Below are 22,969 nucleotides of genomic sequence, written 5' to 3' on the forward strand. Positions count from 1 at the left end.
GCCTCGGGGACCGGCTCTGTGCCGCCTCGCCCCGGCTTCCCAGCATGCCTCACGCTGTCTCCCTGGCAACGGTCCCCAACAACCTTGCCGGGAGGCCCTGGAGCTCCGCGGTGCTGTCGCGCCTACGAGGGACCTGCCCAACGTACGTCCCAATCACGGTTGGGAATGTGGGCCTGCCCCGGCGCCGCCGCTCCTGCGCCCTCGACAGCGAAAGGTATGCGAAAGGCAAAGGGCGCTCCGCGGGGCGTGCCGGGCTCCCCAAAGCCGGGGAAGGTGATGGCGTCGGGCTGCCCCAGCCAAGATCCGCATCCCTGGGCCTCCACGCCCGCGACCTCTTCACTCCCCTCAGCTACTTTCCTCCCGGATCTGCTCCAGTCTCCGGAGAATAACGGTTGCCGGCGCCTCCTCGAAATATGTTAACCCGCTTTGCGAAAGTGTATTTTTTTTTTTTTTAAAGAAGTTGAGGCAAGGAATGTTAAACTTAAGGTTAAAGTTTACCTTTAAGGTTAGCGTTGTACTTTAGCAGAATCTGGTGTCAAATCTGCTTCCTCTCATTTCAGGGAGGAGAGCTATTTGACTTCAACCTATGATAAACACTCCTTCTCATGTCTTTTGTCTAAGGGTCAGTTGCACAAGGAGGTAATCTCACCTTTTCACGGTTCCCATCCAACTTTGTATATCTCTTTCCTCCTCACGCCACGCACACTTTTCCCCCTCTCCCTTGGGCCACAGTCGGTCGGCTGGACGCTTGTTTGCCCTGAAAAAATTTATTGAACACCTACTAGATGACAGGCGCCAAAGAGAGATAAAGAAGTGTGTCCCTGGCGCTCAAGTTCATTCACAACCTTCGTTGAGGTGGGCGCGAGGGAACGTTGACAAGAGAACAGATTGTTCTGGAATCTAGACTGCCCTCTACCTACTAGGGTAGCTCTGTGTTTGAAGAGAGGAGACTAATGGAGTCGACGGTCTAAAGGTGGCCGGGGGAAGGGGGCGGCAGGGCTGAGTCTGGGAGGTTGGGCCAAAGGAAACTCTGTGGCCCAGGCCAGACTGCTTAGACGTTGCTGGGTTTAAAAGCTCATTTACAAATAGGAGCCACTGGGAAATTGGACTTTCAGAACCATTCTGTCTCTCACTAAACAGGGACCTTCATCTCACCTCTAAAATAAGGAGAATTACTGGGTGATTTGAAGGGTCCTTTTCAGTTGAAAAAGCTGTTAAGTCCATACATTTATCTTAACAGCTTAATTTGGCCAGAAAGTATCACTTTATGGGAGCACAGAAAGCAAATAAAATACACATCTGGAGGCCTGCTCTCCAGTTGCTTTTTTCAGTAGTAGATTTCACTAATATTTTCTGTGATCTTGATAATCTGACATAATTTTTTATTTATTCAGGGATTTTGAGGTATAGGCACCAGCTCTGAAGTTCTAACCCAATGTTAAAGTTGTTTTAGTATTGTCATGAGACACAGCCGCAGGATAATTTGGTTTCTTTCTTTTCCTTTTTTTTTTTTTTTTTTTTAAGATTTTATTTCTAACTAATCTCCACGCCCAGTGTGGGGCTCAAACCCACAACCCTGAGATCAAGAGTGACATGCTGTACTGACTGAGCCAGCCAAGCACCTCTGTCTGTCTCTTTTTTTTTTTAAAGCTGGTTACTAGAATACTTCTGACTGGCATCAGGTAAAACTGAACTGATTAATGCATTATTTCAAGAAGAAAAATGCTGTAAATGGACACTTACCATTTACATTCTATTCTGAGGATTTTTGTAATTGCCACCACCATGTGAAGCCTGTTGGTCATATACCCCAAAACACAGATAACATCTTGTTTTATCATTACACACAAGCGGTTTTTGTCTTACAGCTTTGGAATAGTTGCATATAGAAACTTGACTCCAAGGCATAGACAGTCTTCAATTTAAAATCATATTTTCATAGATTTAAAACAAAACCCACTCTTCATCATTACTAAAGACATTTACATTTTGATGAAATAGAAATGACTTTACTGGGCACACACTCATATGGAATAGCCCTACTTTTCATAATCCTGCTGTGCATTTATAGTTTCTTGAGGAATTACAACACATTTATATTCAGTTATCGTTAAAATACAATTTTTGGTTTAAACTGGATTTGTGACACTTCTTGTTTCCAATCCAGAGAGATTACTCTCTACATAGTGTGTATAATAACTTCAGAAACTGGATCAGAAATTGTTTAGGAGGGGAAAGAATTTATTCTGAAGTCTTTCTTCCTCTTCACATGTATTCTAATAGATGCAAATACAATGGTTTAATGTCTACAGAAAGAAATTCTATGCTGATTTCTAGTCTAATCCTAACTCACTATTTTTTTTTTAATGTTTATTTATTTTTGACAGAGAAAGAGAGATAGAGCATGAGCAGGGGAAGGGGCAGAGAGAGAGGGAGACACAGAATCTGAAGCGAGCTCCCGGCACCGAGGTGTCAGCACAGAGCCAGACGTGGGGCTGAAACCCACGAACCGTGAGATCATGACCTGAGCCGAAGTCGGATGCTCAACCGACTGAGCCACCCAGGCGCCCCGAATCCTAACTCACTATTTGTTAATCAAAACAGACATAAGGTAGGAAGAAAGAATTACAAAAATACTGGGGCGCCGACTTCAGCTCAGGTCATGATCTTGCGGTTCATGAGTTCAAGCCCCGCGTCAGGCTCTGTGCTGACAGTTCAGAGCCTGGAGCCTGTTTCAGATTCTGTGTCTCCCTCTCTCTCTCTGACCCTCCCCTGTTCATGTTCTGTCTCTCTCTGTCTCAAAAATAAATAAACGTTAAAAAAATTTTTTTTCTCAAAAAAGCATTACAAAAAGATTAATGCAAATGTATAGATTTAAGGAAATTATAATGTTCTTAAATTTGGATTTTTTTTAAGTAAGTGGGGAGTATAAATCTTAAACAGATTAACTGTAACTCAGTTTTGCTATATTCATTCAGATGTATGAGGGAAGGCTCTCTTCCTGTGACTGTCTTCTAGTAGAATCTGCAATATCTCTACCTTTTAACATTTTTCTCTCAAGTCATTAAATGTGGTGTCATTGAATCCATTACTCAGGGTGCAAGCATCACGGTCAGAAACATACACATAGTTAGGAATCTGTCGACATTCTTTAGACCTGATCTCTGGACTTTTCATCTTTCAGGGATTGACTGACGCTACTTGGATTAATTTGACGATCTCCCAGGAGACTCGAAGTTAAATTTCTATAAACAAATGAACTAGTTCTCTCTCATTTGGAGCAATGCTGAAGTTCCAAGAGGCTGCTAAGTGTGTGAGTGGACCAATAGCCCTTTCTGCTTATCCAAAGACCTTGATTGCAAGAAGATATGTAGTTCAACAGAAACTTGGTAGTGGAAGTTTTGGAACTGTCTATCTGGTCTCAGACAAGAAAGCAAAACAAGGAGAGGAATTGTAAGTAAAAATACTTCATACGCATTTTGAGTTGGCTGCCTTGTATGCGTAGCTCTTAGCTGATTAAGAATATGGAGTACCGTTTGCTTTTTGCATTTAAGGTGGTCAGAATTGAATAAGCAACAGAAAAGCTTCTTGAATGATGCCTCCAGATAAGGTTTTTAAAGCCATTTCAGTAGGTGAGTGAAGTACCCGAATGACCTAGAGAAGGGAGATGGAGTAGATTAAGTGGAGATAAGATTTTTATGCATACCAGAGTCTCAATTACAACGTTGCTTCCACTTAACTTGATTGGGACTTCTTGAATGAGAAAGTAAGAATTGTTTATAATGAAGGCAGTTTTAGAAATGTTATGAAATGCAAATAAATGGTAATTCACACTTGAGGTGAATAGGGTGTACTAAAAGGAAATATGGTATTAATTTTCTTTGGCTTTCTTCTATGGGGGAGTTTTTCAGTCTGTAGTCATACAACTCTCAAATTAGGACATTTAAATCAAACAGGAGCTCCCATCTAAAATTAACTTATATTGAGGGCCCTCTGGTTACTTCCTTTTCTTTGATTTTGATGGGACTGGTAAACTGTCAAGGTAGAGAAAATGTCTGCTACAGATAAGGATCAATCTTCATTTTTAGCTTGAAGTTGTTTGAATTTGCTACAGTGAAAAGTTAGTTGGAATTGGAGTTAGGATAAAAAACTTGTACATCTTGTATGTCAGAAACAGGAAAAAAGAGAAGGCAGAAGTAAAAATGATCCAAGATGTCAGCCTTTAACTCTAGGCAAACAAATTTCCATCCCATAATCTATTCTTTTATTTGGAGGTTTTAAGTCAACTCAAAATTCTTTTAGCTTTAGCTCATTGGATTTAATATCAGTGTGATAAACATTTTCTACTTCGTAATATTACATAGGAATTAGAAAAGTAAATGTTGGTGCTGCTATTTTATTTTCAAACTCAACCTTTTAAATGGTCTCTGTGTCCAGAATTTTACAAAGTAATTATCAAGAATCCATAGTTTTCATTGAATTCCTCCATGAGGAATGACGACAGTGTCCTTAGAACAGGTTTAACGACTCCTATCAAAGACTTCTTTTCCATAAATCCTAGAGGTGCTCTTCCAGCCAGTAGAACAAGATGATAAATTTCTGAAAATTACCAGAGTACCTTTATGGAAACATTGAGAGTAAGACCTAAATCTGACCCAGGACTTGTGTACATCATACTGTAAATGAGGTGGGGCCACGGGCAAACAGTCAAGAAAGAATTCTTGAGATGTTTTTGGTGCAAAAAGGTGCTTTTATTATAGCACAGGGACAGGACCTGTGGGCAGAAAGAGCTGCACCTTTGTTGTATGAAGCTGGTGGTTACATGCCTACTGCTCAAGGGGGAGGGGATGTGCTGGGAGTAGTAGATCATAAAGGTTTTCTTCGAATTTCTGCTTGTAAAACTACTTTCACAAGATTTCTCTGGTGCTTATCATTCAGCTTGGTATTAACTATTCGTGAGATGTGCAGGCAGTCATGAGACCCTTTAAGAATGTAGCAACCAGTACGTCTTTGATCCTTATTGGAACTATGCAGGCTATAGATCAGTCTTCTGGGCTAAAAGGGCTAAAAGTGAACATTTTTCTTCTTCTGTCTCTCATCATAAAGATCATATCCAATTTTGGTTTCTTTAATGAGTAAGGAATATGAAGAATTTTAAGGAAATTCACAGAAGGGCTAAAAAGTTGATTAAAGGAATGTAAAATAAGGTATATGAAGACCAAACTTGAAAGCTTCAGACTTGAGATGATGGGTGTATATGCACCCATAGTATATGGGAGTGTAGTGTATATGCGCGTGTTGGAGGAAGGGTGCAGAAATGAGAGAGGAAGGGGCTGGTTGGTTGGGATGTGATTTGCCAATAACTTTTCCTGTACTTGCATTGGTCTAAAAATACCTGATTTGAACTGAAGATGGCAGATGAAGCCTCAGTCTGTGGAATGAATCCAACAGTGAGGATAATTGACAAATTATTTGACACCGAAAAGTCTGGTGTAGAATCTCTTGAAAAGGAATCATTCATCATCAGAATCTCTACAACTACATACAAGCTACATTCAGCCTTCAGATGTGTTTTGTTTGGCCTGCATAGTGGGGTTTTTGTTTTTAGTCTAAATTAGTTGCCAGTATTTAAAAATGTACATTCTCATAAAGATTGAGCTTTTCATCTTCTCTTGGAAAAAAAAAAAAAAGATTTGGTAACATTTGCTAACATTGATGCTATATAGCCAATATGGGCTGGAGCTGGGTAGCAGCTGCCCCCTTCAGACAGAACCTGTACTCTTCAATTAGCCGTGTCTTACCACTCTTCACTGTCTCTTATACCCACTGCCTGTCTCTGTAGACATCTGATTTTACACCTCTGCTAAAATCATGAAGAATCATGGCTGTGGCTGCTCACAAAATCCTAGAAGGCTAGAAGGAAGTCAGTAAGTGTCACAGTTAAGACCACAGGGTTTGGAGGTGAACAGGTCAAATGTAAAGCCAGTCGTTATGCAGGTTCCTCATCTGAGCTTCAGTTTTCTTATGTGTAAAATGGTTATTAAACCTCATAGGATTGAAATAGGGTTAAATAAAATATCTATGTGTGTATAAAACATCCAGATAAACATATATTATCTAATAAGGAATATATAATATAAAAACAAATATAAGATATATTTGTAAATATATGCATAAGATACAGAATATCACATTACCTTATATATAATTATCACTCAATAACAGTTGAGGTTCATCTTATTTATAAACAATCCAAGTTATAGGAATAATTAAAGGAAGCCTACCAAAACTTTATCTAGTCATGATCCAATAACTTTACTCTCTATTAACAGGAAGTTTTTCTTTTGTATTCCACTTTTAAGAGAGAAATCTCTCCAAGCAATCTGCTGTCAGGCATGTGATTTTAAAATCTTCTTCAAGAATCTTTCTTGAGATTGTAACAATTCTATTGTCATATTCTTTTGTATCTCTGTGACTGTCCAAAAGCAATTGATCCTCAGAATGTTGACTTTTTAGCTACATAAGATAGCAACTTATCAGTGATTATGTTTCATACATGTTACAGAGGCAGAAACTAAACTCATTTTTTTTTAAAGATTCTTTCCCCACAGTGTTGACAATTGATTCTTTAGTTAGTGAGAAAAGCACATTAATTAGCACTACCCATTGTCCAAGCAATTTGGTTACATAAAATTTTAGATTCTACTTTACGTACTGGGCTATAAACATAGGGAATTGGTTAATATTAGAGATGGGTAGGAAATAATACTTTCTGAAAAGATTTATATAATGTTGTGAATGCTTCTCCTTTAATAAATCAAAGTAGATCTGACTCCCTTCATTGTTTTGCAGACATACCCCTAACTGTTTGAGATTATAAGGAAAGTATATCATAACCTTTATATACCAGACTATCTCTTCTCTAGTTAAAAGAGTGACTTGGGTGTACTATGAGTCTGAGGTGGTCTACAGGACACTTATTACTAGCCCCTATGAAATCTAGGTTTACGTAATATGCACTTTTAGATTTAATTAAAGAATTTGACAAAAGGGAATAGCTATTCTAACTTTTCCATCAAAGTATTGCAATTTATCATTATGCCACTTGGGGGCATCACTCTACCACTGACATTTTTCATATTCTGTGAATTTGTGAATTTTAATTACAGTGTAAATACCACATTCCTTTACATTTTTATTGACTTTCTGCATTTGCTATGGGATAAAACAAAAAACAAAAAACTATAGCCATGACATTTGATTAGTGTGTGTTTGGAGAGAGTTTTCTCTTTGGCATAAAGATCGGGCATTCCTTTTTTGGTTATCACAGTAGTATGAAATTAAACTTTAAATGAGTATTGAATGACACAGAGGGGTTTTTTTATTCTGCATCATGAAATTTATAAACCAATATTTGGGAATATTTTCTTTCATGATTATAGAAACTCTGGTCTAATGAATGTGGGGATGTGATAATGTTAATTCATATTCCTAAATATTGTTCTAATTCAACTTTATAATTTTATATTTTTGTTAAGCTGTCAGACTTTATTTTTAATTAAAAACATTTTTTTTAATGTTTGTTTTTGAGAGAGAGAGAGAGAGAGACAGACAGAATGTGAGTGGGGTGGTGGGGGGAGCAGAGAGAGGGAGACACAAAATCTGAAGCAGGCTCCAGGCTCTGAGCTGTCAGCACAGAAGCCGACGTGGGGCTCAAACTCACACACGAACTGTGAGATCATGACCTGAGTCGAAGTCAGACGCTTAACCAACAAGCCACCCAGGCACCCCTGTCAGACCTTTTTCTTTAAAAGCAAATGCATAAGTGATGAGCTAAGAAGGTCTTTGGTTCTTAGCATAGTGCATGTAACTTAATAGAAAAGAGATGTTAAGGAAGTAATCTTACCTTACCCTAAGATACATGATTAAACTTGTACATGATTAGTTGCACATGATTAATCATGGCCACAGTTGTAATGAATTTAGAATTTTCATCTTAGCATTGAATGCTGGTTATAATACTGTTTTAAATTTCATCAGCTTAAAATACAGTGACATTATTATTTAGAGTTGATTTTGTGCTGTCGTCTTTTGTAAAAGTTTGTCGACTCATAAGTATTTAATTTATATATTAAACCTTTGCTTTGTACTGAACACCAGCAAGGAGACTGAAGCAATAGGAGATAAGGCTTGGCTCTCAGGAGCCTCCAGTCTGGAAGAGGGATAGAATTAACCCGTAGAAAACAACTAGTAAATGGTACAGGTTTTAAACACTTGTGTGGCAGGTTGCTCTCAGAGATGTTGGAATGGCCAGTGCCCAGATTCCTTCCTAGCTACCTACAGTCTTTATTTTGCTAGTTTCTGTGCATTATAGAGAGCTTTCATTTTTTCCCCTCTTGGTCCTGTGGTGTAAATATCCAAATATTTCTTTCTTTATCTGTGCACCTACACATTGGCCTTTGCCTAAATATGGCCAACATGGTTAACATGCAAATGCATTCTCTCTCCACAGAGCATTTCTTCCCAGTATCATATATCTACAGTATGAGATAAGGACTGGAGTTAAATAGGAAAGGTTAACAAGTCCTTAGAGAAATGGCCTCAAGCCCAGGTCCTTGCCTCCCAGGAGAGCTTTTGGGCCTGTAGTAGAGCAGATTTTTAAAAGTTCTAACAGGCAGATTTCCCTCCCAGCCACAGAAACAAGATTGAGGAGAGTGGGCTAAGAATTGCTGCTAGAATTAGTCGCACTGACAGCAGAGGGGAGAGGTCTTAGACCTTAAAAGTAAGGGAGGTGAAAAGTCATAAAAGGGTGACAACAATCATAAAAATAAAACCCACAGCAACCTGGGTCCATTAGTGGAAGATAGCTCTCCTAAGCGTAGTCTCTTCTGAGAGCATCTCAGATTTATACCCCAGTTCCAGCATGTGGTGTTGAGATACAATCATCAATAGGGATGGAGCTGAGGAGGTCAGGGCCTTGCAGGACAGAACCGTAGTTAGCCACCACATTAGGATCCAGTCCTCAGCTTTTCATCTTAATATACCTAGTCATGGTCAGTCTTGATAGGGCTTCCTGTTAACTAGATTCAGGCAAGACAGATCTGCAAATTGTGATGCCACTTCTTAATTCAGGGCCTAGAATGAATAGTATCTCTTTTCATGTGCCCTCAACCATTTTCTGATGCAAGTTCTGGAGAAGCTGAATATCTAATCAGAAGTGAAAATAAAACAAAATGAAGTGGGTGGAATAGACAGCTATTTGTTTAAGCCAAATAAAGGGTCTCTTCCTCATAACACAGAACATCATTCCAAAGTGACCATTTTTCTCAGAACCGTCAGACCCAGGGTATATCTCCTAAATAGCTCTGGATACGTGTACATTCAGTTATCTTTAGGGTACCTCCTTTTCCTGTATTGATACTAATATACATACATTTAATAAAAAGTGCAGGTGTGCATAAAGCTGGAAAATGTATAATCCTACCATCCAACTGCTGGTCTTTTCCGTACGTGTTGACAAATATTTATTCACTCTTCTAAGGAAACATATGGCATTGGTCACAGTGGTTGCCTCAGAGATGGAGGGTGAGAATGAGGAGACTTACTTTTCACTGAACCCTTTTTTTTTTTTTTTAATTTTTTTTTTTCAACGTTTATTTATTTTTGGGACAGAGACAGAGCATGAACGGGGGAGGGGCAGAGAGAGAGGGAGGCACAGAATTGGAAACAGGCTCCAGGCTCTGAGCCATCAGCCCAGAGCCTGACGCGGGGCTCGAACTCACGGACCGCGAGATCGTGACCTGGCTGAAGTCGGACGCTTAACCGACTGCGCCACCCAGGCGCCCCACACTGAACCCTTTTTGTACATTTGTAATTTTGTACCATGTGCAAGATTAAAAAAAAACCACCCACATAATAAAAGTAAAAAAAAATAACTCCACATGTTTATTCAACAGATGTTGGTCACTATTTGCTGGTCACCTGCTCTTCAAGGAGCTTGAGTTTAGTGGTTCTCAACCTTGGCCAAAGAATGGAATCACAGTATTTTAAAAAAATACATGTTTGAGCCATACCCCAGTACATTGTTTTAATTGGACCACACCCCAGGCATCTGGATTTTCGAGAGCTTCCAGGTGATTTGAATGTGCAGCTAGGCTTTAGAATATTGGTCTAGTGAGAGGGAAAAATGCTAATTGTATAATCATAAAAGTAATTACAAGCTGCCATAACCATTGTGAAAGGAAAGTCTTGGTTGCTCTGAGGTATGATAGACCCGTCTAAGCTGGCAGGGTGGCACTGGGAGAGGCAAGCCTTCAGGCAAGGCTGAAACATGTTGTTTCAGCTGAGACCTGAAGGATGATTAGGAACCAGCTAGTGGTTTTCTCACTTTATTGGGCATCAGAAGATTGCCTGGAGGGCTGTTAAAACACAGATTGCTGGGTTCTCCTCCCAAAATTGTGATTTGGCAAGTCTGGGTGGGGTCTGAGAAGGCACATCTCTACCAGCTGTTGCTGCTGACCTGAAGACTGCACTTCCAGGACCACCGAACTAGGCAAAAGGGCGAGAGAACGCTTCTGCTCAGTGTCTGTATAAGTTTGCATCTTTTTTTTTTTTTTGAAGCACTAAGATATAAGTATTTTCCCATGTTATTATTATTTTTTTTAGTTTTGAAAAACGTTTTATCCGAGAATTACTTAATTTCAAATATCTTCCAAAATACAACTTCCTAGGTTGCTACAAAAGAAAGCAAATTCAATAAGTAATTTATATCATTAAATATGTTTCACTCGTGTATACATATAGAATGCCATGCAATTAATATTTAGCCCTGGAATGCCTACCATGTGTTTTTCCTTACTAACGAAAGGCTCAATCCAGCACTTGCTATGGACTATGTACAACAGGCCGAGTTCAGTGTTCATAAGAATTTGACATCAGCTGCCTCGATTTACAGCTGTGGTAGTTTGTCCACAGGGGTGTCAAATTTGAAGTCTGTAGGAAACAGATCTGGAGCTCGAGGATAGATAAGCCTGTTGGACTGTCTGATTGTAACATCAGCAACACCAGCGACATCCCCAATTTCTTTTTGGGTCCTCTTCTCAGTGGAGGCCTGTGAGGCCATGTAAATGATTGCCACTGCCACAGATACCAGGAACCTTCCTTCCAGGAACCAAGTCCAGTTCCACAGCTTTATGGACTATGTGTGTAGGTGCCATCTGTACTTGTTTAAGAAGACAAAGGTTGGAACAAAACCTGGACATGAAGTCCCCAGTTGTAATCAAATCCACACTGGTTTCTGAAGCTTTCAAACTAAGTTTAAAACATTGACCAATTGCTTTCTTAGAAATTTGTGACATGGCACATTTTTTTAAAATGTCCTAGGAACCCCGTATTTTCCCATGTTACTAAGTCCTCTTACAGGCATCACTTTATTTATTTGTAAATGTTTACTTATTTACTTAGAGAGCGTGTGCACATGTACAAGTGGGAGGAGAGGGAGAGAGAGAATCCCAAGCAGACTCCTCACTGTCAGCACAGAGCTCGCCTCTAGGCTTGATCTCATGGTTTGAAATCAAGAGTCAAATGCTTAACTGACTGAGCCACTCAGGCACCCCTTAATAGCGTCATTTAAAATGCTTGCGGGGCACCTGGGTGGCTCATTTGGTTAAGCCTCAGACTTTGGCTCAGGTCATGATCTCACAGTTTGTGAGTTTGAGCCCCACATGGGCCCGTTGCCCTCAGCACAAAGCCCGCTGGCATCCTCTGTCACCTTCTCTCTGCCCCCCCCACCCCGCTTTTGCTCGCCCTCTCAAAAATAAACATTAAGAAAAAATAAATGCTTGCATAATTGTCCGCTGTATGGCTTTACTATCAATTGGCTCCCTGTAGTTGGTTCTAGTAACCTCTCTGAAGTAGGAGTTAAAAACTATCATGCCCTTTAGCATCCTCAGAGATTTGATATCATGATCACTGCAGCATATCCCCTTTCTGTCACTGGTATTACCCTGGAAAACTAATGAAGAACCAAGCTTCAATCACTGAGAAATGATGGGCATTCTGTTCCATTCTGAAGCATATTTGGGCCACTTATGAATTATGGCCACATATGCTGACACACTCAGTTGTAATTAGAAAAAAAAAGGACTTCATCCATTTTCAAGCTTATTTCTGACACAGTGAGAAATGGAGAAATCAGTTTTCATATTGTAAGGAATGCATTGAAAGCTGCCTTTTCTGTGTATAAGTTTTCACTGTTTATAAAAAGACAGAACATTATTTCCTCTTAGCAAATTAATAAATTGATTATAGTAGCCTGACAGTGTCAAAAAATAATTAAGAATGAGTAGTAGTTCTTACCAGTATGCATAGAGTTTTATAATACTTGAAACAAGCTTTCGGTGATTCAGGATGTGACAGTACTTTCTGCTATTTAATAGCTGGTAGCGTTTTGCAAAGCTAGTATGCATATATTGCACCATGAGCACCTATTTGTGGATTTGTCTGACTTATTTAATCATTTTAGCATATCTGTACTTTCAGTTTTGACTCATTCTAAACAAAACATTAAATTTAATGAGTCCAACTTTGAGCCCATTTTATGTACTCTTATTAAAGCTATTATTCCTGTATTGTACCAGGGCTTTCTCCCCAGTGGGTATCTGTGATGGGAGGATTGGGTTATTGAGTGGGCTGACTTAGTTTAATAGGATTCAGTGGTTTATGCAATGGAGTCATGAAAACAATTTGGAGGAAACGAATGATTTCTTTCCAATTTGCCCTGCTAGAAAACAGTTTTCATCAGGTTTTCACATAGTGATCATGTTTCCCTTAATCTTCAATCCTTTAAGAGACATTGTAATATGAAAGGATATTAAAGTTTCTTTTAAAGCAGTTCACATTCTGGAGGATTTTGTGCATCAGCTCATCTTAGGTAAATGCGGGAAGGGAAAATTTGAACTTGGACTTCACTTTGGGCTTTGCCAGTTCTCTGTCTGTAATAAAGTCAAGCCTCTGAGCTTCTGGCCATCTTACAACACTGAAGGTTTGGGAGGTAGGAAGGAAAAAGAGAATAAAATGCAAGGGTGCACAGTTACTTTCTTGCCTCAATCATGGTAATGAAGTCGACGATGTTTTGGGGTAAGTGATTTACATTATCCTGAGGCTCCTTTCCTGCATGTATTAGCATAAAAGAAGCCATGAGCTTATAATCTGGTTTTTAATATTTACAGATGATAGATGACTAATAAATAAAATATTTTAGGATGAGTAGGATGCAGGGAAACCTGCAGTTTCATTTTGGCCAGGGCAGGGGGCCAAAAAGCCTGCTTTGAAGACTGAATCACTGAGAAACATTTAGAAAGAAGACAACAGTACACAAAAAGGCTTTTTTTTTTAATGCTTTTTTTTCTTGCATTGCTATTGTTTGAAAGAAAATAAAAGTGAATTATTGAAAATACCACAAGTAGACTCTTGACAGGAAAAGAATGTAGGCAAATTACTATGGTATATATATTAGATTTTTAGACTTTTACATTCTTTACTTATCCCATTCTGTTCTAATCATGTTTTGCTGGATTTGTGAATAGGGAAGCTAATGGTTTTGTCAACAATGAATAATACCCTAGGAAATAAGGAATATTATTCATTTAAATATATGAGATGGTGGGGAATATATAAGTTATTTTGGTGAATTATAATTTAAAAATGTAATTAGATATGCTGGTCCCTTTACATTGTCCTTGTTGATGGCTCCCAATTTTTAAAATGTAAGATTTGTGTAAGCCTACTACTATTTAAATGTTGTTTTGTTTCATTTATTCAATAAGTGAAACAAAATATTTAAAAAAATTTTTTTAAGTTTATTTATTTATTTTGAGAAAGAGCGAGAGAGAGCAGGGGAGTGGGTAGAGAGAGTGAGAGAATCCTAAGCAGGCTCCATGCTATCAGTGCAAACCCTGACACAGGGCTTGCTCTCATGAACCACACTATTAGCACAGAACCTGATGTGGAGCTCAAACTCACAAACCGTGACATCATGGCCTGAGCTGAAATCAAGAGTCAGACACTTACCTAACTGAGCCACCCAGGCGCCCCGGTAAAACAAAATATTTTAAGGATGAGTGCATAATATATAAGAACAAAACTTTATAGGTATTGACTAATTCAAGTTTTCACTCCCTCCCTAATCAAAAATGGACTTTTTTCAGAGAGATGAGCTAATTTTTTATGGATTCCAGAGGAACCTCAATAACCAAATCCAGGGTTTTTCATGGCTGGTGTCAGAATATTTTTCAGTATAATTTCTAACTTTAATTTCTTGACCCAAAGCAAACATGACATGCGTAAGTAGCCTTCAAGCAGCCATCTTGTGAAGGCTCCAGTAGTTTTTGGTGGGTCAAGCAGCCCAGCACTCTGCCTGACACACAGTAGGCAGTCCCCCTGTACCATCACTCACTCCAACAGGATCACCTGAGGGAGGCATCTTCTTTTTTCAGTTTTGCCCTTTCTGAACTGATCTGGTTCCTTTTTTGACACATGCATTGACTCAGGAGTAGGTATGGGCAATTTGGCTAGCACTCATCCTTATAACTACTTTGAACTGAAAATTTGAGTTGTGATATCATTCACCTTTAAGGAACTTGGAATAAGATACATCTATAAAGTAAACATCAAAGAAATGAGAAAGTGGAAAACTCTCAGACTGAGATTCGTTTCTGGCTCACTTTATTATTGCCAACTTTCCTGGGAAAAAAGTTTAGTTGCCATGACATCCATGTCTAAATAGTAATTTAGAGTGATGTAGATGACTTATAAGTCAACAAGGGAGAAAAACGACCCTTAGGTTAGCTTCTTAGTCAGTTATTTCTTAGTTTTTAGAACTAGTAATTTGTAAATTTATCTTTATGTGAGAAATAGACATAGTTGACAATGCAAAGTTCTAAAAGTAGCTTGTGTGTTACACTAATTGTATATTGTATAAAAAATTGCATGTAGTATTAAGAATAAGCAGTTAATATTATGTGACTTTCATTGCTTTAAAATACCATGACACTGAATTTCTGTTCCATAGTTTAATAAGAACTCAACCACTTTTTGTTCCACAGGTGCTTTCATAATACCCTAATACCTGATACTCATAAATATGAATGAATAATTATGAAACCTTTGACATGCTATAGAACATACTTGGTACAGCAGTGCTGTTATTTCGTAATTATGTGAAAAATCCACCTGAAGTTTTGGAAAAGCAAAATCTTGGGCATGAGGAAGCTTTGGGGTATGATGGCATGTTCATTATCGTGATTGTGGAGATGGTTTCATGAGCAAATGTAAAAATTTATCAAATTATATACTTTAAATATGGGTAGTATACTGTGTATCAATTATACCTTAATAAATGTGTTTAGAAAATGTAAATCCTGGACCATGATACATGAAAACTTCTAAGATCATTAACTGGTTGATTTTTTAGTTGCCAGTGATAGTCATTGTGAAATTTGGTAGTTTAAGCTGAATGTTGCTTTTTATTTATTTGTTTGTTTACTTATTATTTTTTTAATATTTTTATTTATTGTTGAGGAGAGAGAGACAGAGTATTATCAGGGGAGGGGGGAGAGAGAGAGGGAGACAGAGAATCTGAAGCAGGCTCCAGGCTCTGTGCTGTCAGCACAGAGCCCAGCACAGGACTTGAACTCACTAGCTGTGAGATCATGACCTTAGCCGAAGTCAGATGCTTAACTGACAGAGCCACGCAGGCGCCCCTAAATGTTTTTTTAATGTTTATTGATTTTTGAGAGAAAGAGAGAGAGACAGAGAGAGAGACTGCAAACGGAGAGAGGCAGAGAGAGAGGGAGACACAGAATCTAAAGCAGGCTCCATGCTCTGAGCTGTCAGCACAGAGCCTGACGTAGGGCTCAAACTCAGGAGCTGTGAGATCATGACCTGAGCTAAAGTCAGACACTTAACCAACTGAGCCACCCAGGCACCCCTGAATGTTGCTTTTTAATCTTCAGGTTCAGAGCAATCAATATTCTTTTTTTTTTTTAGTTAAGAGAACAATTATAGTCTTTGCTTCTCATGACCTTTATTGAGCAAATGAGGAAGTTTAAGGTTTATGTTGATACTCTTATCATGTATGCTAGGTTTCCCAATTTCTAAGAGTCAAAAATGTGGGATATTAAGCTTTGATTAGAATGTGTTTGGGTGTCAGTTTCCTCAGCTTCTCCAATATTTGGTGGGCACTCAGTATTTTAATGACAGCTTGATTGACATTTCCATTCCCTATTAGTTTGAATTTGGAGAAACCCTTAAAAACCTAATCAGGTAGTTACATGTGCCTTTCCTCAGGGGGGATTTGAGGAAGATTTTTGGCCCAAAAGTCCTCCATTGCCTCACTCCCTTCTCTCCCATCTCATTGGTCTTCCACAGATGCACATATGGTGGATTTGGGAGAAAGACAACCAGTCTGCTTTTTACAAAATTGGATATGCCATTTGTTGATCATCTGTTTTTAATTCATGTTCTTTCAAGCATATTTCAACACAATGATTATTGAGTAGTTTTATTAGTTTTAGGACTGTTTTACAAATGAAAATCATAGTTTTGGAACTTGTGATTTATAGATTTATATCGATGACTGATGTGATTTGCAGGCAGTTTAACAATACTTAGGAAGTAAAGCATTTGGATATTTGATATCTGACACCTAACTGAAGTTGCCTTTTAAGTAAACCTTACTATCTCTAAAGAAGTTGAGTTTTGAGCTCCTAAGGTGTGAGTTATATTCAAAGGGTTTTGAAAACCAAGAAAAACAGATAATTTCCTCTAGGTAAAGCTTATTTTGGCATTATTTTGCAAGCTTTGCATAAAGGCTACCTTACATAAAAACTCTGTGTATGTGCATAGACCAATGGAATAGAATAGAAACCCCAGAACTAGACCCACAAAGGTATGGCCAACTAATCTTTAACAAAGCAGGAAAGAACATCCAATGGAAAAAAGACAGTCTCTTTAACAAATGGTGCTGGGAGAACTGGACAGCAACATGCAGAAGATTGAAACTAGACCACTTTCTCACACCATTCACAAAAATAAACTCAAAATGGATAAAGGACCTGAATGTGAGACAGGAAACCATCAAAACCTTAGAGGAGAAAGCAGGAAAAGACCTCTCTGACCTCAGCCGTAGCAATTTCTTACTTGACACATCCCCAAAGGCAAGGGAATTAAAAGCAAAAATGAACTACTGGGACCTTATGAAGATAAAAAGCTTCTGCACGGCAAAGGAAACAACCAACAAAACTCAAAGGCAACCAACGGAATGGGAAAAGATATTTGCAAATGACATATCGGACAAAGGGCTAGTATCCAAAATCTATAAAGAGCTCACCAAACTCCACACCCGAAAAACAAATAACCCAGTGAAGAAATGGGCAGAAAACATGAATAGACACTTCTCTAAAGAAGACATCCAGATGGCCAACAGGCACATGAAAAGATGCTCAACGTCGCTCCTCATCAGGGAAATACAAATCAAAACCACACTCAGATATCACCTCACGCCAGTCAGAGTGGCCGAAATGAACAAATCAGGAGACTGTAGATGCTGGAGAGGATGTGGAGAAACGGGAACCCTCTTGCACTGTTGGTGGGAATGCAAATTGGTGCAACCACTCTGGAAAGCAGTGTGGAGGTTCCTCAAAGAATTAAAAATAGACCTACCCTATGACCCAGCAATAGCACTGCTAGGAATTTACCCAAGGGATACAGGAGTGCTGATGCATAGGGGCACTTGTACCCCAATGTTTATAGCAGCATTCTCAACAATAGCCAAAGTATGGAAAGAGCCTAAATGTCCATCAACTGATGAATGGATAAAGAAATTGTGGTTTATATACACAATGGAGTACTACATGGCAATGAGAAAGAATGAAACATGGCCCTTTGTAGCAACGTGGATGGAACTGGAGAGTGTTATGCTAAGTGAAATAAGCCATACAGAGAAAGACAGATACCACAGGTGTTCATTCTTATGTCGATCCTGAGAAACTTAACAGAAACCCATGGGGGAGGGGAAGGAAAAAAAAAAAAGGAAGTTAGAGTGGGAGAGAGCCAAAGCATAAGAGACTGTTAAAAACTGAGAACAAACTGAGGGTTGATGGGGGGTGGGAGGGCGGGGAGGGTGGGTGATGGGTATTGAGGAGGGCACCTGTTTGGATGAGCACTGGGTGTTGTATGGAAACCAATTTGACAATAAACTTCATATATTGAAAAAAAAAACTCTGTGTATGTGTGTACGTCTGCATGTACATAATATACCTGAAAACTATATATATGTATATGTGCACACACACGTGCATGCATATGTATGTGTGCGTGCGTGCATGTATGTAGACATACATTCTTGATTTCACAGTTTTTTGGTTCAGCACTAGTTTCAGCAGCCCAGGTTGTACTCAGCTGATAACAAATATCCTGCTTTGATGGATGAAGAAGTCACGCTCAATACTTCATAACCATACTTGGAAAGACACTAGAGTACTCTATGGGGATTTCTACTTTATGAAAATTCAGATGGTATTAGTGTGGCTCCTCATTGTAAAGCCCACGCTGAGAGGCACCAACTACCCATGCCTCTGCAGCGTTGGGTAATTGTGGGGTGTCCCCTCAGCAGCTGCCACTGACTTGTATTGTGCCATTAGCTAGACTCACTCCAGGATTCCTTGGAAACTGCCTGCTTGCCTGAATAATTTATTACCCAGTGATCAATTATTCATAACTCATTATTACAACTGAAATAAAACCTAAAGGTGGGATCATTCTGCCACTTATGAATATCCAACAGATCATCAGGAGATTGCTGTAGAGTTTTAAGTCCGTGAGGTCGCCACTGGCTGTTTGTTTCTCTGAAGGGATTCCAGAGCGAACAGCTTCTAAAATGGAATCAGAATCAATGAAAGTGGTAACAAATGACTCCCTGCTGGTTGTGCTGTATTGGTTCATCTATTCACACTGTTTGTCTTTTTACTCTGGCCTTATTTATACCTAGAAATAAAATTTCAGTTTAAGAGAATTTAGAAGACATCTATGGCACTGTTGGTTGGTTAAACCACTCTTAGGAAGTAAATAAGGATACAAAACTTGTCCTCAGAATATCTTTCATGGTATAAAATGCAGGCACTATAGTACATTTTATTGACATTAGTCATACTGCATTTGCTTGTTCCATTAGGGTAATATCTGTGTTGTATTTTATTTATTTATTGGATTACATCTTTGTAAAAAATTTTTTTAATGTTTACTTATTTTTGAAGGAGAGAGCATGAGTGGGGGGAGGGGCAGAGAGAGAGGGAGACACAGAATCCAAAGCGGGTTCCAGGCTCCTAGCTGTCAGCGTAGAGCCCGATGCAGGGCTCTAACCCACAAGCTGTGAGATCATGGCCTGAGCCAAAGTCGGATGCTCAACTGACTGAACCACCCAGGCTTCCTGGACTATATCTTCAATATAAAGAAATGACACATGCTTTTCACATATATAAAAAGCATTTTATAAAATTGCTGTGAAGGTATAACCAAAAGAATCCTAATTATTATTATTTTTTTAGGAAGTATAATGGAAAATTTTTTGGCTTAAGCTAGACTGATTACTACTATTTTTTACATAATCACCAATTTTTATTTTATTTTATTTCATTTCCATTTTTTAATTTAATTTTTTATTTTTTTAAATTTACATCCAAATTAGTTAGCATGTAGTGTAACAATGATTTCAAGAGTAGATTCCTTAGTGCCCCTTACCCATTTAGCCCATCCCCCCCAACCCCTACAGTAACCCTCAGTTTGTTCTCCATATTTATGAGTCTCTTATGTTTTGTACCCCTCCCTGTTTTTATATTATTTTTGTGTCCCCTCTCTTATGTTCATCTGTTTGGTCTCTTAAAGTCCTCATATGAGTGAAGTTATATGATATTTGTCTTCCTCTGACTGACTAATTTCACTTAGCATAATACCCTCCAGTTCCATCCACGTAGTTGCAAATGGCAAGATTTCATTCTTTTTGATTGCTGAGTAATACTCTATTGTATATATATACCACATCTTCTTTATCCATTCATCCATCGATGGACATTTGGGCTCTTGCCATACTTTGGCTATTGTTGATAGTGCTGCTATAAACATGGGGGTGCATGTGTCCCTTTGAAACAGCACACCTGTATCCCGTGGATAAATGCCTAGTAGTGCAATTGCTGTGTCTTAGGGTAGTTCTATTTTTATTTTTTTAAGGACTGAAAATACTGTTTTCCAGAGTGGCTGCACCAATTTGGATTCCCGCCAGCAGGGCAAAAGAGATCCTCTTTCTCCGCATCCTCGCCAACATCTCTTGTTGCCTGAGTTGTTAATGTTAGCCATTGTGACAGGTGTAAGGTGGTATCTCATTGTGGTTTTGATTTGTATTTCCCTGATGATGAATGATGTGGAGCATTTTTTCATGTGTCGGTTGGCCATCTGGATGTCTTCTGTGGAGAAGTGTCTATCCATGTTTTTGCCCATCTCTTCACTGGATTCTTTGTTTTTTGGGTGTTGAGTTTGATATGTTCTTTATAGATTTTGGATACTAACCCTTTATCTGATATGTCATTTGCAAATATCTTCTCCCATTCCGTCGGTTGCCTTTTAGTTTTGCTGATTCTTTCCTTTGCTGTGCAGAAGCTTTTTATTTTGATGAGGTCCCAGTAGTTCATTTTTGCTTTTGTTTCTCTTGCCTCTACAGACGTGTTGAATAAGAAGTTGCTGTGGCCAAGATCAAAGAGGTTTTTTTCTGCTTTCTCCTCGAGGATTTGGATGGCTTCCTGTCTTACATTGAGGTCTTTCATCCATTTTGAGTTTATTTTTGTGTATGGTGTAAGAAAGGGGTCCACGTTCATTCTTCTGCATGTCGCTGTCCAGTTTTCCCAGCACCACTGGCTGAAGAGACTGTCTTTATTTCATTGGATATTCTTTCCTGCTTTGTCAAAGACTAGTTAGTCATATGTTTGTGGGTCCATTTCTGGGTTCTCTATTCTGTTCCACTGATCTGAGCATCTGTTCTTGTGCCAGTACCATACTGTCTTGATGAGTGCAGCTTTGTAGTATAGCTTCGTAATCACCAAGCTTTTAAAAATGTGTTGAAAATAGTTGGGAGAGTTTGAAATTCCAGTTACTTTGGGCGGTAAAGCAGAGGTTTGCCCTTGAGCACTCTGGCATTGAAGAATGGGCAGCAGTCTGTGATGCTTCACACTCAAGGTTGCCATTTCTGAGTTGTGGCATTTTCTGTGTGGTCATTTCCAAAAGTAAGTTAGTACTGATTTTGAGCATCAGCGTTCTAACACCAGCTTATAGATAAAAATCCCAAACTGTTTGAGCAAGTATTTTTAAGTTGAGGTTCCAGATTTTTTTGTGTTGATGTTGGTTCTGCAAATGGAATGAAAGCTAAATGTTTAAGCAAGTTTTAAATGGCCTAAATCATGCCTTTCACACTGAACCACACATATGATGTCCTAGATGTCCCAGCAAACAGGAATTTAAAGATGGATTTAGTTTTACTATTGTAAAAATATACGGGAATTAAAAAAAATTAGTACAGATGTGAATATGTCATGGAATGAAAATTTGTATGCTTTTTGAATGTTTAATATAATTTTAATAGGTTACACATTCATATGTCTCAAAAATATAGAATGATATACTGTTAAAAGTCTCTTCTCATCCCTGTCTTCCTTTTTCTGAGTTCCTACCTTCTTTCCCAAAAGGTAAGCATTGTTAAGAATTTCCTACGGAGTTTTCCAAAGTTGCCTTATGCATATATAAGCAACTCTGAAATCCTGATTTTTGCCCCTTTCTGATAAAAACTGGCATTTTACACAGTTCTGTTATGTGCTTTTTTCATAGGCCTAACTATTTTGGAGCTTTTCCCATGTTAGTGTGTAGAGAATGTTCCCATTCTTTGTCTTAACAGCTGTATATTCCATTATATGGCTGTCCTGTAATTTATCAACTTTCCCGTTGATGTACATTTGGGTTGTTTTTAATGTTTTGTAATTAAAAACACTGCTGCAGTGGATAATCATGAACATTTGTCACTTCACCAACATGGCACTATTTCTTGCGCGAATTTTAAAAGCAAAGCATGAGATTTCGGAGACATATTCTGTTTTTGACAGTCCCGTTCCAGGGGTGTGAGCTTATCCTTCTTTGCTATTAGAGGTATTTTGCTGGAAGAACTTAAGAAGCACTGCTGGAAAGTTGTTATTGAGGCCTAGTAGTGGGAGGATTCATTTTCTGAAATAACTTTGCTATGAAGTGATAGTGACAACGTTACTTTGCCATCCTGTGTTTTCTGGAGGTGATATAAGACGACATGTGTAAATCTGGTGGCACATTATTTATAAGCAAACATCGTGTTGTAAAATTGCCTAGTTTGCACATTTACAGCTATGAACCACTGAATGCTGGCACCTTTGAAAATGTTAATAGATGTCCTATATAAAAAGGGAGTTCCATGATTAAGCAAGTTTAGAAAACACTTGGTTCCACAAAGTTAAATCAGTTTTGTTTTTTTTTTTTTTTAAACTGAGGGACTCTTGACAGACAGACTTCAATCTTCTGGGGTAAAATGTGACCCTTCAAGAGCTTCTCCCAAACTCCTTCAACCACTGAACTCCCTTTCTTTCCAGGTGCCTTTTACTAGCTTGGTGTACTGAGAAGCTCAACTTAGGAAATACTACCCAGGACACCAGGGTGCACGTTGAAATTAGTGGTCGGCATATGTGGTATTAAATTTACCAACGGTTTAGTAAGGGGAATGAGAAGGAAAGTCACTACTTTGAAACTGACCATCATGAACAGCAGATGGTGGTAATGTAACACGCAGACCAACTAGTAATACACAGCAGTATTTCCAATGACAGTATTAATTCAGGGTCCATAATGT

General features: G+C 38.7%; 1 protein-coding gene across 9 annotated transcripts in view; it reads left to right on the forward strand.

Moving 5' to 3' along the window:
- Nucleotides 1–97: 97 nt before the first annotated feature.
- Nucleotides 98–22,969, forward strand: part of NEK11 (NIMA related kinase 11) — a 281,184-nt gene continuing 258,312 nt past the window's right edge. For 5 of the 9 annotated variants that reach the window (XM_040480180.1, XM_040480179.1, XM_040480177.1 and 2 more), the window contains exons 1-2: nt 98–214; nt 3,185–3,453. In XM_040480180.1, coding sequence (XP_040336114.1) covers nt 3,284–3,453 — 170 coding nt within the window. In that variant the 5' untranslated portion in view covers nt 98–214; nt 3,185–3,283. Of the gene's footprint in view, nt 215–3,184; nt 3,454–22,969 lie in introns of those variants that run through there. The other 4 variants (XM_040480178.1, XM_040480181.1, XM_040480182.1 and 1 more) reach the window with 1 other exon arrangement.

This window comes from Herpailurus yagouaroundi, unplaced genomic scaffold, assembly GCF_014898765.1.
Source record: "Herpailurus yagouaroundi ecotype Mexico unplaced genomic scaffold, PumYag 159, whole genome shotgun sequence".
Lineage (NCBI taxonomy): Eukaryota > Metazoa > Chordata > Mammalia > Carnivora > Felidae > Herpailurus > Herpailurus yagouaroundi.